We start from the raw sequence: 14,983 nt of genomic DNA on the forward strand, positions 1-14,983 counted from the left end.
CGCCCCCTCGTGCGCCGACGGTTTCGTTTCCGGAATGGAGGACAAGTTGGGAGCATCTGAAGCTGGGACCGCTGGCTCGCAGTCGCCAGGTGAACCTCCGGCTCAGCAGCGTACGCTACTGGGCGGGGCGTCATGACCAGGGCCTGAGAGCCGCTCGCTCAGGCCTAAGTTTCCTCAGCTGTGCATTGGGACCAGGTGCGGCGCCGCCTCCAGGGCCGGCCCCGAAGAGGCCGCACCCTCACGGGGACTGCATCTCCCAGAGTGCCCTGCGGGCGGCCGGACTCCATCTCCCAGAGCACCCCGCGAGCGGCCGGGCGGCGGGACTCCGTCTCCCACAGCGCCCCGCGGGCGGCGGGGTGGCGGGGTGGCGGGGTGGCGGGGCTGCGGCCGCCGCTCCCGCAACCGACAGGCCCGGGACTGGGCACAGTGGCCTCGCCGGACAGCTTCCCGGCGGCGGCGCGATGGACAGCCCCGAGGTGATCTTCCCTCTCGCCTATCTGGTCTTCGCCGTGTGCTTCGTGTTCACGCCCAACGAGTTCCACGCGGCGGGGCTCACGGTGCAGAACCTGCTGTCGGGCTGGCTGGGCAGCGAGGACGCCGCCTTCGTGCCCTTCCACCTGCGCCGCACGGCCGCCACGCTGCTGTGCCACTCGCTGCTGCCGCTCGGTGAGGCTGCCCGGGCCGGCCGGCCGCGTCCCCTCCCGCGCCGGGCTTGCTGGGAGGCCAGGAGGAGGCCCCCGGCGGCTCCCCGAGGCCGCAGCTGGGGAGAGGTGTCAGTACCCCAGTCCGGAGGGACCGCGGCGTCGGCTGAGCGCGCTTAGGGGCGCCGCTGGCGCTGGCTTGCAGGTGACGGGAGCCCAAGTTCAGAACCTTGGGCAGGTGATGCCCCCGTCCACCTGGCCTCAAGTCCTGGACCGCCACACGCCTGGGGGTCACAAGACCGAGCAGCCTGTGCTTACCGTGGTTGGGGGCAGTGGCCAGAAGGAAATGGTTGACTGATTTCAACAAGGGGTCGGAGAGGCTGTGTTGAGGGTGGCACTGCTCTAGGCCTTGGAAAGTGGGTGTTGGCAGATTTGGAGGCAGTTCCAGTTTGGGGGCACCCCAGGGGCGGAGGCTGGGGAGGGCCTCTGTATGCAGGTGGGACGCTCGTTGTCCGAGCACTGCTGGGCTGGGCCCAGGTGCACCTGACTGTGACGGAGTGCCGACAGGTGCTAGCTGGGCCTCTAGAAGGTCCCTCTCTCAGCAGGTTGGATGATGGAAAGGTGGGAGGTTGGGGGAGCAGTGTCTGGAGGGGGATTCCAAGGAGGACAGGGGCATACGCAGCTCTGGGAAGACGGATGGCCAGTGGCCGGCCAGGTCTGCCGCTCTGGGGACACAAGAGGGGTGACCATTCATCCTGGTATGAGGATGCAGCCGCCTGGGCCCAGGAGAGCTGGAGGCAGGTGTGGGGTGGAGGTGCCCAGGTCTGCCTCATGGAGACAATGGGCTGGGGCCCCACCTGAGAGATGGATGGGGCTGAGTCGGGCTGGGGCCCTGACCAGACCACTCAAGGGTACTAGGTGGGTTTCTGTAGCCCTTCCAGCTGCACCCTCCCCAGAGGCCTTTGAGGGACTGGGCGCCCCACTTCACCAACGAGGGACCGCAAGTGACTCATGGTGGCCCCACCTGGAGCAGACAGCCCAACTGGCCTCACAGCTGGATATCAAGCTCCTTTTATTTTTAACTTAGTTGGAAAGTTTTCAAGCTTAACAGTTAGCTATCGTTATATATCATGTTACCTTGAAACACAGTGACCTGGCCTACTCCAGATGTGGGCTATTGTGATGTGCCAACTGGAACCTGCTGCTGCAGCTCCTCACCAGCTCCAGAGCTCATTCGGACCTTCAGATTGTCCCGGATCCAGCCAGCAGGGCCCTGAAGCAGGCTCCGTGTCCTCTGGACGTGCCCCTCATTCTTTGACACTTGCTTCCGTCTCGCACACAGCTTCTCAGTCTGGGATGGGCCATGTTTTTCAGCCTCATCAGAGGGATCGGGGTTGAGAGACCAAGGTCCTGGCAGGCCAGGGGTCAGGTCTGCGTGAGGACAACTGGTTGTTGTGTTTATTTCTCCCTTTCTAGAAAGGCTTTAGTAGTTTTTCAGTACTTACATATTGTTTGAACCTAAAGCAGCAAATTAGAAATCTTTTTGCCATTGCTACAGGCAGTGACAGAGCCCGCCGGCTGGGCAAGCTCTCTGTGGGTAAGGTGTACTCACCTGGGGAACTGACCAGGCCCTGGAACCCGGGCAGAGGGCCAGGCCCAGGGCTGGGGATGAGAGAGGGATGCACGGTGGCCCTCGGATGGGCTCGCTGTGGGAGTGTGGACAGGGGCCTTGTCCCCGACATTCCCCTGAGGCTCGCCCTGTCCTTTGCAGGCTACTACGTGGGCATGCGCCTTGCGGCTTCAGAAAAGTGGCTCCACTCCCCCAGCCAGGCCCCCGAGGCCTGGCGGCTCTTCCTGCTGCTAGCTGTGACCCTCCCCTCCATCGCCTGCATCCTGATCTACTACTGGTCCCGTGACCAGTGGGCCTGCCACCCACTGGCACGCACCCTGGCGCTCTACGCCCTCCCACAGTCGGGCTGGCAGGGTGTCGCCTCCTCCATCAACACTGAGTTCCGGCAGATTGACAAGTTTGCCACCGGCGCACCAGGTGCCCGTGTGATTGTGACAGACACGTGGGTAATGAAGGTGACTGTCTACCGAGTACATGTGGCCCAGCAGCAGGACGTGCACCTGACTGTGACAGAGTCCCGACAGCACGCGCTCTCGCCAGACTCCAGCCTGCCCGTGCAGCTCCTGACCATCCGAGTGGCCAGTGCCAACCCTGCAGTACAGGCCTTTGACTTTCGGTAGGAGTGTGCTGCCGGAGTGGCTGAGGAGGGGCGCAGAGGGGACAGGTCAGGTCAGAGCCAGGCTCTGGCACCACGACCCCTGGGAGGTGCTGGCCTGCGTGACAACAGTCACGGGCCCTCCCTCAGGCCCCCTGCACGCTTGGTCTTCCCTTCCACTCTCCCCAGAGACACCTCCCCCAGTCACGGGCCCTCCCTCAGGCCCCCCTGCACGCTTGGTCTTCCCTTCCACTCTCCCCAGAGCCACCTCCCCCAGATTCTTGGGGAGCACTTGGGACAGTGCAGCCCACACACTGGACAGCTGCCTTGCTCCCTGGTCTGCTCCCTGCCCAGGCTGGGCCATCTGGCACTGGGTCCCTGGGCTCTGGCCTTAGGGCCGCCTCTCCTGGTTGGTCCTGGTGCAACAGCTGCCTTGTCATTCCTTGGGGGGGTGGCCTCCCTCTCCCTTCCCCCTTTGCCCTGCAGAGGGCCCAGCAGCTCTCCTCCCTGCAGGCTGAACTCCACTGAGTACGGGGAGCTGTGTGAGAAGCTCCGGGCACCCGTCTGCAGTGCGGCCCATGTGGTCATCCACCAGAGCCTGGGCGACCTGTTCCTGGAGACATTTGCCTCCGTGGTAGAGGTCAACCCCACCTACTCAGTGCCCAGCAGCCAGGTAGGGGCCAGGGCCCAGCAGATGGGTGGGTGCCCATGGGCGTCTGCTTGGGCTCCTGTGACGCTCTGCCTGCCCGCAGGAGCTGGAAGCCTGCATAGGCTGCATGCAGACGCGCGCCAGCGTGAAGCTGGTGAAGACCTGCCAGGAGGCGGCAGTGGGCGAGTGCCAGCAGTGCCACTGCCGACCCATGTGGTGCCTCACTTGCATGGGCAGGTGGTTTGCTAGCCACCAGGACCCCCTGCGCCCCGACACCTGGCTAGCCAGCCGCGTGCCCTGCCCCACCTGCCGCGCACGCTTCTGTATCCTGGATGTGTGCACCGTACGCTGAGTGGGCTGGGGCCCTGAGGATCCTGGTGACTCTGTGTTCCCCCAGCCACAGGGTGGGGAGGGGGTGGCTGGGCCTCTGAGCTGGCAAAGGGCTCTACCTAAAGCACTTGATCTGTAGCAACTCGCCTCTGCCCTGGGTCTGCAGAAGGCTGAGGACTTTGGGTTAAAAGCAATCCTCATGAACACACCCCACCCTGCTCGGCAGCCAGGGGACAAGTCCTCGACACCTCCTCTTTGCGTCCCTCCTGTCCCCTTACTGCAGGTAGGGGCAGATACTGCACACACACAACGCAGCATTTGCCCCCGAGGCCATTCCTTGGAGACCCCTGGTCTGCTCCAGTGGTCCTCACCTGGACCACTTGCCTTAATTCTCTGGAGCAAACCGGCCCTCATTTACATGCCAGACCCAGATCAGCATTCTCCCACCCTGTCCTGGAGCTGGCCCCTGGCTGCCTGGAGATCCCTGGGTATGTCCCGAGGGTGGGGTGGAGAACAGGGCATGGCTCCGGTGTGGGAGCAGCCGTGGGGCCTCCTGGTGGCTTTGGCACTGGGGGGCCGTTCCTGGGTGGCGTGGCAGGCCAGGCCAGAGTGCCCTCATTGGTGGGGCTGTCCCCCCAGGGGTTCTCACCCTGTCCTTGGTGCCTTCTGCTGCCCCCAGAAGTCCAGGGAAGGCAGAGGCCTCAGACTCCTGGGTAGGGGTGGGGGTTTGAGCTGAAGACCAAAGTGTCACAGTGACATCCAGAACACAAACCCACAAGGCGTCCTGCACAGGCTACCCAGTCCCCTAGGGCCTACCGGGCTCAGAAGGGTATGCATGCTTGCTATGGTGGAGGCTCTGCTGAGCGTCTTGCCTGGTTCCTGATCGTTCAGGGGGAGGGGGAGGCGTTGTCCAGGCCCCAGGGCACAGCCCTGACACAGGTGTGGCCACTGGAGTGGCTCACACCTGCTGCCCTGGGCATGGCTGATTCCAGCAGAGGTGATGGACTCAGGTGGCCTGACCCCCAGGATTTGGGAGGCTTCCTGGGGCACTCAGAAGGTGAAGGCAGCGGGGGCCGTGGCCAGGAGCCAGACCCAGCCGTGCTCATGGGTTTTAAGGGCTGCCAAAGAGGGTCAGTGGGTTGCTGTTTTTACTACAAAAGAAGTTAGTTTTTTTTTTTTTTTTTTTTTGAGGCAGAGTTTTGCTCTTGTTACCCAGGCTGGAGTGCAGTGGCGCCATCTCGGCTCACCGCAACCTCCGCCTCCTGGGTCCAGGCAATTCTCCTGCCTCAGCCTCCTGAGTAGCTGGGATTACAGGCACGCGCCACCGAGCCCAGCTAATTTTTTGTATTTTTAGTAGAGATGGAGTTTCACCATGTTGACCAGGATGGTCTCGATCTCTTGACCTTGTGATCCACCCACCTCGGCCTCCCAAAGTGCTGGGATTACAGGCGTGAGCCACCGCGCCCGGCCGGTTAGTCTTTATAAAACTAACTTCTTGGCCGGGGCAGTAACCGATTGATCCCTCCAGGTCCAAAGTCTCTTGCAGAGACACGTCCTGGGGGGGACGTCACTGTGGTTGCCGCTGTGGCCGCTTCCAGATTCAGGATGTGATGGGACACATGGGTAGCCGAGGAGTGAGTAGCCCTTTGGGTTGACTTGTGCTTGCAGCTGCGTCTGTAGGAATGCCAGGCTGTCTCTGACCTCACTGTGTATCAGGGTGGCCCAAGAATGGCCAGCCAAGCACCTGGGGTTCCTGACAGCACTGGGCCCGCAGGGGAGCACCCCAGCAATTGGAATGGTGAATGCTGGCCGCTGTTTCCCATTCTGCTTCTCTACCCACAGGACGGTTTTTGGGGAAGTAGTATACCTAATCCTGTTGAAAGATATGACGAGTGGACTTGGGTTTTCTGTGCTCAGTGGCTTCAGATTCTTTCCAGTGTGGTGCTTTGTGTGAGCACTGCTCAGTACCAAGCTTGGATTTTCTAATCTTTTCAGGCAGATTAGTGGGAAGAAAAACACTAGCTGAGATATATAGAGAAAAGAAAGAGAGTTTATTTACAAGGATACCTAGAGACGCTCACAAACTTCAACACCGGCAGTAAAGCAGCACGGGTTTTCTCAAGTCCAGACCAAGTCACCACCGAAGCTCAGCTCGACTTCTGCTAAACAATCTTTTATACTTTTTAAAACAAAGAAGGGTCAGGTCAGGACACTGTCCATGTCTTCATCATGTAACTAACATCCTTGAGGTGTTTACCAAAAATTGGATCAGGGAACTGCCCAGGTTCCCAGGTCCGGCTCTTCAAAGCCTTTTTTTTTGCATTGGGAAAATTCTGAGCTCGGAATGCTCCCAATGATAAGGAAATGAAGATATAGAGTCTGTCCATGACTTGTAAACATAATTAACTCCTTCTGTTCCATTACAATTCGGCCCTAGGCATGGGCAGACTTATACACATAATAGTTGTAAGTAAATGCATCATATAAATTCTTAATGCGTTGATATAAGTACAAAGAACAGTAATAGCTACATATAGTATTAATCATTAAAATGAATACAGTCATGAACAGTGGGACGAATCTATGTCACTGATGAGTGTGTAAATACCCAATCTCACCAGTTATGATTAGTATCTGTCGCTATAGCATGGGAAGAGTCCTGCAGTTTATGACTTACTATGGTGGTTTGTAGTCTATATTCACTTAATTGTCGATCTCTTTTCTGTAATGTCCGATTTAAAGCTTTATTTTCATATAATATAAAAGTTAGATTTAAATAGGTTTCCAACTTTGGTTGGGGCAGGCTTATTGGGGTGAAAGTGATATTTTCAGTCTATGATTGGGGTTAAATAAATAGTAGAATTATGCTAGGGAAAGATAGAGATATTATAAATACATCTAACAAATGGAAAATCAACTTGCATATATGACAATACTTCAGATTGATTGGACACAATACATAATGTATGGGGCTGTACTTCAAAAAGGGCAGTGTAATCACTTACTGGTAATAAGGTAAAAATACAGTGATTAACAGAAAAATGCAATAGACATGGCTCCATCTGTTGTAAATCAGTGCCTACTAATCCTTTTGTAGTTACAGCACAAGCATTGATTTTATATGTTATATTTCTATTGTCAATGTGGGTACCATAAAATTCTGGGTGCAAATAATAATAAGGGTATGGCATTGGCAGCACATGATAGGGACATAGCATAGTAGTATTTTGGGGTATCTAATAGGTTATTATACCATAACGATATGTGGTGGTACAATAAAAGGGATTATGATCTTCTGCCCATATATCTGCATGGCGCTGTTTGGAGATTATTAAAAATCCAGAGCAGCGTCCTCTTCCTAATTGTAACTCCTGTTGTAGATTGTGTGTTTGTATGTAACTAACTAAGTATTGGAGAGAACATGCTGTCCAGGCAAATAGATCAGTAATGTTAGTAGTAGATACTATAGTTCCATTAAATATCTTTAAGAATGTCTTTTGATAAGCAAGATTGGAGGTTAATGGGCTTATTACAGTAGGGATCCAATTAGCAGTAAGGCTAGTAGCTAATGGGCATTTTTCCCAGTATTTTTTAATTTGTATGATAAGCTATCTAAATCAAAGCTATTAGCAAGTGCAATACCTGTTCCTACTCCGCTGAGTAATGTATCACACCATTCTCGTCTTCCTCTAGCACAGGGATGTAATTTTGGGAAAGTTACATTTAATTGTAATTGATACTGCTGTGCAAAAAAGGTGGTGTTAGTACAAGCATGAGGTATACGTACAATAGTAGGTTGACTGTATGTCGGGGTTCTATGAATTATTACATGTAAATGTTGTGCCCATATGGTTCTATTGTTGATTGCACTAGAATTAATACACCAGAGATATGTACTAGTATTAAATGCAAATACTGTAGTGGTTTCATTACAAGACCATTGGTTTCTCCAAATAGCTTTTGAAAACATGTTAGTATATAGAATAGTAGTTAAATCTTGTTAACAGGAAATATTCACTTTAGAAGTGACATTAATAGTAATACTATCATCACTATAAATTATGCCTCGAGCAGGTTTCTGCCCCATCTAATAGGTAAGTGTAGTGTTGGTGTCTCCACTAATAGTAAGATTGGTATGGTGACAAACTTGATTAGCAGAACAGTTGTAAGAGTCTTGGCTTCTTACTTTGTGGAGTTGACCCATCCCCACTGTAGAATCATGTGTCCATTGCTGGAAGTATTTTGGTGAGACAAGATTTGTCCGGGGGAAATGGTCCAAGCAATCCAGACGTGAGTGCTAACGATAATACCTGTGAGTACACAAATCTGTACACGATGAAACAAATGATCAGTAGGTACTAATATAGGAGTATCAGCGGGGGGAATTAGGACATATACGCAGTTATTTCTTCCTTGTACTACTCTCTCTCCAGCTTGTAATGGTTTATGGGGAGATGTTTGTACCCAAACATGACCTGATATTTGCTTCTTTTCATCAGTACTGCCAAATCCTAAATGAGCTGATTTTGGAGGGAACCTTTGTGATTCCCGTACTGTGTTTTGTAAAACTGGAATTATAAATAGTTGTGCTATTCGGTGGCCTTTAGGCAAGATGATATCTTCTTCACCAAGGTTATAACAAAGTACTTTGATTTCACCGTAATGATCTGCATCAATTATTCCCCCTAAGATTGTCATTCCTTTTTGTGCCAGACTAGATCGAGCAGCTATTTGTCCATAATATCCTGAAGGTAACTGTAAACCTATTCCAGTGGGTATTACATGTTGAGTTTTGCTATTTAATTTAGTTACAGGGTAGTTAAATAAATCATAACCTGCAGCAGTACTAGTAGCATTCCCAGGTTGTATTGCATCTGGGTGGAATCTCCACCAGGAGATAGTTACAGGCTCATGTGTTACTTGGGATCTGATCTCAACTGTATTAGAGGAATATATCATCCGTTGCAATGGGGTTTCGCCACTGTTTAGGGGTCTATTATTAAGTTGTTGTAAGGCTGGTAATAAAAAGGTTTTCCATCCTGAATACATTGGATTGGTTAATTTCTGTAGTTTTTCCTTTAATAACTCATTCATCTTTTCAATGAGGCCTGCTGCTTGTGGGTAATAGGGTATATGATAAGTCCATTCTATATTATATTGAGCACAGTAATCAGTAATTAACTTACCTTTAAAATGAGATCCGTTGTCACTTTGTATTTGTAATGGCACTCCATAATATAAAATAATGTAATCTAAGGTTTTCAGAGTATTTTGTTGTGTGGCCCGTTTATAGGGACACCTAATAAGCACAGCAGAATAAGTATCCACAATAGTGCATATGTAAGCGCACCCTTTAGAAATGGGGAGTGGCCCTACGTAATCTATTTGCTAAATTTGTGCCGCTTGTTTTCCTCGAGCTAATTCTCCTGTGACGATACGGGGGGACATTTTGCAACCGTTCTTGGTTACAAACTGGACACTGTGTTGTGATGGTTTTACATACATCTAATGGCAGGTATATGCCTCTCTGTTGCGCCCACCTGTACATAGCTTTGGCTCCTGCGTGTCCAGTGTGTTCGTGCACCCATTTTGCGCACTTGGGATGATCTTCAGGGTACGTATTAGAGCTAATTTTAGTTAATTGGTCAGTCTTCTTATTGTAAGTACATTTAACAATAGAGTCAGTAGGCACGTGAGCGTCTACATGGGAAACAGAAACATTAGTACTTTGCAATACAATCCATATATTCCATAAGTCCTTTCCCCATAAATCACGGTCACGAATCTTCCAATTATCATGCTGCCATTGTGCAATCCAGGTTAATAATTTCATATATACAGACTAGGAATCTGTGACACATGACATTCTCCCCCATATTCCTTTTGCAGGCACAGCCAGGCTGCGTGTAATTCGGCGAGTTGGCTGCTGCCGTTTGCTCCACTAGCTTCTAGTGTACAATCCAGAGCAGGAGTATACGCTATCGCTTTCCAGTGCTGCTTTCCCCCTATGTACTTAGCAGAGCCATCTGTAAACCATGCGTGCTTCTGCTGGTCCTTACTTAAAGAGTCATATCCTTTATTAGCCCAAAGTTTACTGTCAATATGTTTAACGAGTTGATCATGATTACCTTCATCAGTTGGGCAAGAAAAAACCTTTTCATGTAGCTGCAAAACTCCAGTGGGGCCTGGTTTAGCACGATTTTGTCTATACCATTTCCATTTAATGACATGGGATTCTTGGGCATGTCCAATCTTATGTGATACCGGGTCAGAAAGTACCCACTGCATTATTGGAATTTGAGGGCGTAAGATTATTTCTTTATCGGTGGTTAAATGTTCTGTTTCAGACAAGGCCCAGTAAGCAGTTAATAATTGTTGTTCTAACTGGGTATATGGGTTTTTACATTGGGGCAATTTTCGAGACCAAAATCCTAATGGAACCCGTTTACCATTCTGCTTTTGCCAAAGACTCCAATTAGCATGTTCACTTTCCACACTAGTCATTAATTCAGCAGGTCCTGACTGTAGGGGCCATAAATCTAAGGCTTGCTGGATCGCCTCTTTAGTTCTCTCAAAAGCGTCCTGTTGATCTTGAGTCCATTCAAATTGGTATTTTTTCCTAGTTACTTTAAAAAGTGGTTGTAATAGCATTCCCAAATGGGGTACATGATGTCTCTAGTATCTAAATAAGCTAATATATTTTTGTGCCTCCTTTTTGGTAGAGGGAGGGGGAAAATCTAATATTCTTTGCTTTGCTTTTGGGGTAATGGCATGTAAGCCATGATCCCAATATAGTCCTAAAAATTTTACATGTTGACTGGGTCCCTGTATTTTTGTTGGATTAATCTTCTATCCTTTACTGATCAAATGTTCAGTTAAAGATTGTAGTGCTTGTTGTATAGTTATTTCATCATGGCCTTGAATCATAATATCATCAATATAATGGTGTAAGATCACATTGGGAAAATTCTGTTGATCTAAATGCTCAGCCATGATTTTATGACAGAGAGTGGGACTATGTTTATATCCCTGTGGTAGTCTGGTAAAGGTGTATTGCCTTCCATTCCAGGTAAAAGCGAAGTATTGCCATTGGTCTGGGTTGATTGGGATTGTAAAAAAGGCATTAGCTAAGTCTATTACTACATACTACTGACCGGGGTGCTTTTGGATTGTTCAGTGATGTATATAGTATCCGGTACAGCAGCATGCAATGGAGGTGTCGCAGCATTCAAATTTCTATAATCTACAGTCATGCGCCAGGAGCCATCAGATTTACAAACTGGCCACATGGGACTGTTCCATGGACCATTACTTCAGCTTCTACATCATTTTTAATAGTGTCAGTAATTTCATTATGGCCACCTGCTATTTTATATTGCTTGCAGTGGATAACTTTTGTTGGGGTTGGTAACGTTAGAGGCTCTATCAACAATTTTCCAATGACAATATTAGGAAAGGTCTTGTAGGTTAATTTAGCAATAGCACAATTGTATTTCCCATCTTCTCGCTGTAACGTCATACCCCGTAGAATGCCCATCCCTAGGATGTACTCTGGTATAGGCACAATCGTTACAGTTTATTTTCTTTTTGGAGGATGTCCTATTTTTATTTCTAAATCCACTTGCTTAGCACTAATTTCTGATCCTCCTAATCTGGTCATAGTAGTATGTACACCCTTGAATTTTGCTGGAGTACTATAAACAAGGGAAGCCTCTGTCCCAGTATCCACTAAAGCACGAGTTTTTGTAATAGACCCATTTTTCCAAAAAATTGTTATGGGGACATGAGGACGAATGCCATAGTATTTCCTTGATACTGAGGCTTGGCTAACAAGTCATTTACTTTCAAACACATCATCCCAAGGATGGATCTGTTTAACCTCGGGGGTTTCTTTAGCTTCAGTCTTTTCAGTAGTTCTAAAGAAAGGGTTAATTTTTGTCTTCTCTGTATCATTGCCAAATTGCACTTTCTTCACAGTTCTAACTTTATCTTTATACTGAGCCCACAACTCACTAGTTGGCAATCCATCTAATTTGTCAGGCTTCATTCCAGCTTTTAATAAAGCTTGGAACATTTCGTTCCTATTACTCTGTTAGTTTTCTCCTCTTTATTGGACTCTCTTGAGGGCTGGTTCCACTCTCCTATATCTCTTAGCTCTACCATCTTTTCTAAAATACGATCAATAGGGTTCCTAGTCTCATTCTGTAACAAGGTAATCATCAGGTGCTTATAGGCGGGGGAGCTGTCTTAGTTAACAAACCACGATGCGTGGGCATTAAGCCGATGGTTAAGTAGGTATCAGCCTGACCCAAGGCAATAGCTGTCTTCATGGCTTCTCTCTTTAACTTCCTCATGCCATCCTGTAATGTACACCAAGGGCGCTCATCACTTGGCCATGCTGACTCTAAGGGATATTGTCCTATGCAACCTCTAGCAGCTAACTCTAACATGGTAGTCATCGTCCCCATTCCATCATTGCCTCCTGCCTGCTGATGGTCTCTAAAAGCAGTTTGCACCGTAGGGCTGGTGGAGAATGTGATAAATTTACCAGCATCCTGATGGTCAATTCTAATACCTCCTGCCCCCATATCTGCTATACGCACCATCCAATCTAACAAGGACTCATTTGGTTTCTGCGTAAATTTAAAAAGAATATCCTGTATTTCTTGCTGTGTAAAATCTTCTTGTATTAAATAAGTTTCTGCCCGCCCGTCGGCCGCCGTTTTCTGGTGCCGACGAGCTAGCGGCTTAGCTTGCAGAGGAGGGGGATGATACTTCCTAGCTTCTTCATCTAGCTCATCCCAATCAGGTTCCTCATCAGTATCATCCCAAATGTCACCATCCCAAGTATCAGGGTCCCAATCAGCTTTAGCAGTTGCAATGACAGCATGCACCTTCTTTGCATTCACTTTCCCCTTTCGTTTTCCATATTTATACTGTGCACACCTTACAGCAGCCTTTTCGGCTACTCCCTGATACATTCTTGCCTGGTCACCAAGGATAAAATTCTGACATTGTAACGTAGACAATTTGCCTTGTAAATCAGCCAATTCTTTTTCTAACTGCAATTTTTCCTGTATAAGGGCTCGGCGAGCTAAGTATTGTTTCCTATAAGCAGACAGCAAAATCCGGCCTCGTCTACTAATGGCAGCCAACTCCTTTCCTTTATCTACCGACACCAGGTCCAAAACTTCACATACCTGTGCGGGATCAGCCGTCCTAAGGCGGCCGTCCCAATTTTCACTTAGGCCAGTGCCGGAGGCCCAATTACGAGCAACAGAAACAAACACAGTATCTTCCCAACCAGGAATTTCACTAACAACAGTTTTAACATTTTTTTTAAAGAAAGGCATGATGCACTCTTTCTCCCCGAATCCTGCCGACTATGCCAATTTTGTGTGAGCACTGCTCAGTACCAAGCTTGGATTTTCTAATCTTTTCAGGCAGATTCGTGGGAAGAAAAACACCAGCCGAGATATATAGAGAAAAGAGTTTATTTACAAGGATACCTAGAGACGCTCACAAACTTCAACACCGGCAGTAAAGCAGCACGGGTTTTCGCAAGTCCAGACCAAGTCACCACCGAAGCTCAGCTCGGCTTCTGCTAAACAATCTTTTATACTTTTTAAAACAAAGAAGGGTCAAGTCAGGACACTGTCCACGTCTTCATCATGTAACTAACATCCTTGAGGTGTTTACCAAAAATTGGATCAGGGAACTGCCCAGGTTCCCAGGTCCGGCTCTTCAGAGCCTTTTTTTTGCATTGGGAAAATTCTGAGCTCGGAATGCTCCCAATGATAAGGAAATGAACATATAGAGTCTGTCCATGACTTGTAAACGTAATTAACTCCTGTTCCATTACACGCTTTCACTGGTATTTTGCATGCATAAAAGAATACCAGCCACTGCTTTTTTTTTTTTTTTTTTTTTTTTGGAGACAGAGTCTTGCTCTGTCACCCAGGCTTCAGTGCAATGGCCTGATCTCAGCTCGGTACAACCTCTGCCTACTGGGTTCAAGCGATTCTTCGCCGTAGCCTCCCCGAGTAGCTGGGATTACAGGCGTGCACCACCACACCCGGCTAATTCTTGTATTTTCAGTAGAGACAGGGTTTCACCACATTAGCCAGGCTATCGGGTACTGCTCAAGGTGCTTGTTGAGCTACTAGAGGAAAAGAAAAACGGGCTGGGTGCGCTGGCTCACGCCTGTAATCCCAGCACTTTGGGAAGCTGAGGTGGGCAGATCACCTGAGGTCGGGAGTTCGAGACCAGCCTGACCAACATGGAGAAACCCCGTTTCTATTAAAAATACAAAACATTAACCCGGTGTGGTGGCACATGGCTGTGATCCCAGCTACTTGGGAGGCTGAGGCAGGAGACTCACTTGAACTGGGAGGCGGAGATTGCAGTGAGCCGAGGCCTGGGCAACAGAGCTAGACTATGTCTCAAAATGAAGAAGGAAAAAACGGAGTGGCAGAAAGCAGTTTAAGCTTGGGCGTGTGACCTAACCCTTGCCCCGCATGACCTTAGGTGCTATTCATGATTTGGTATCTTATTGCCACCGGTGTCCCCTTGGCCACAGCGGGGTCCATTCAGTTGTTGGGGGCTTAGGATTTTTAGTTTACAGTGTTGAGGGTTATGGGATGCCAGGGGGAGGCGGGGGACAGGGTGTTCGTCCTAGTCTGAGGGTGACCTTTCGAGTTCAAAAGGAGGGGGGCGGTGGGCGCACCAAAGGGCGGCAGGTGCCGGGCCTTAGAGGCACCCCGGACATCCCCGGGGCTCAGCCTCCTGGACCCGACCGCACCGCCCCCTCTTTGGGCCGGTTCCACTCTGCCCTGCATCCCTCACGTTTTCCCCAACGGGAATCTGGGAACCTGTTCCCAGGTGTGTGTGAATCCCTGCCGGGGTTCGATCCGGCCAGATCCGCGGGCCCAGCTGCAGCCGGGACGGCGGGGAAGCGGGACGCACGGTGCGGGTCAGCAGGGCCTCGCCCCCGGCGGCGCCTCCCTGCTGAGCCCGGGATGCTTCAGGCCGTCACCTCCGGGCAGAGAATGGGAGCGTCAGGCGGGCAGGGAGGCGGCGGCAACGGAACCTAGCGGTTTACGACCGGGGCAGCGGTCCCGGTAGGACTCAGTGTAGTG

At 50.0% G+C, this 14,983-nt stretch overlaps 1 protein-coding gene across 2 annotated transcripts; it reads left to right on the forward strand.

Moving 5' to 3' along the window:
- Positions 1-9: 9 nt before the first annotated feature.
- On the forward strand, positions 10-8,889 carry TMEM129 (transmembrane protein 129, E3 ubiquitin ligase). 2 transcript variants are annotated; one of them, XM_035294341.3, is made up of 4 exons: positions 10-89; positions 2,413-2,887; positions 3,380-3,539; positions 3,619-8,889. In XM_035294341.3, exons 1-4 carry the CDS (start codon positions 35-37, stop codon positions 3,865-3,867), a joined length of 939 nt encoding a protein of 312 aa, XP_035150232.1. In that variant the 5' UTR covers positions 10-34; the 3' UTR covers positions 3,868-8,889. The 2 variants fall into 2 exon arrangements, with proteins under 2 accessions (XP_035150232.1, XP_002746093.1); XM_002746047.7 differs by lacking the exon at positions 10-89 and adding an exon at positions 328-666.
- The last annotated feature ends 6,094 nt before the right edge of the window (positions 8,890-14,983 follow it).

Source organism: Callithrix jacchus, chromosome 3 (assembly GCF_049354715.1).
Source record: "Callithrix jacchus isolate 240 chromosome 3, calJac240_pri, whole genome shotgun sequence".
Taxonomy (NCBI): Eukaryota; Metazoa; Chordata; class Mammalia; order Primates; family Cebidae; genus Callithrix; species Callithrix jacchus.

Coding starts and splice junctions, on each gene's coding strand:
- TMEM129 (XM_002746047.7), top strand. CDS start 462: ATGGACAGCCCCGAGGTGATCTTCCCTCTCGCCTATCTGGTCTTCGCC. Junction 2,888..3,379: donor GTACAGGCCTTTGACTTTCG/GTAGGAGTGTGC, acceptor TCCTCCCTGCAG/GCTGAACTCCACTGAGTACG. Junction 3,540..3,618: donor ACTCAGTGCCCAGCAGCCAG/GTAGGGGCCAGG, acceptor GCCTGCCCGCAG/GAGCTGGAAGCCTGCATAGG.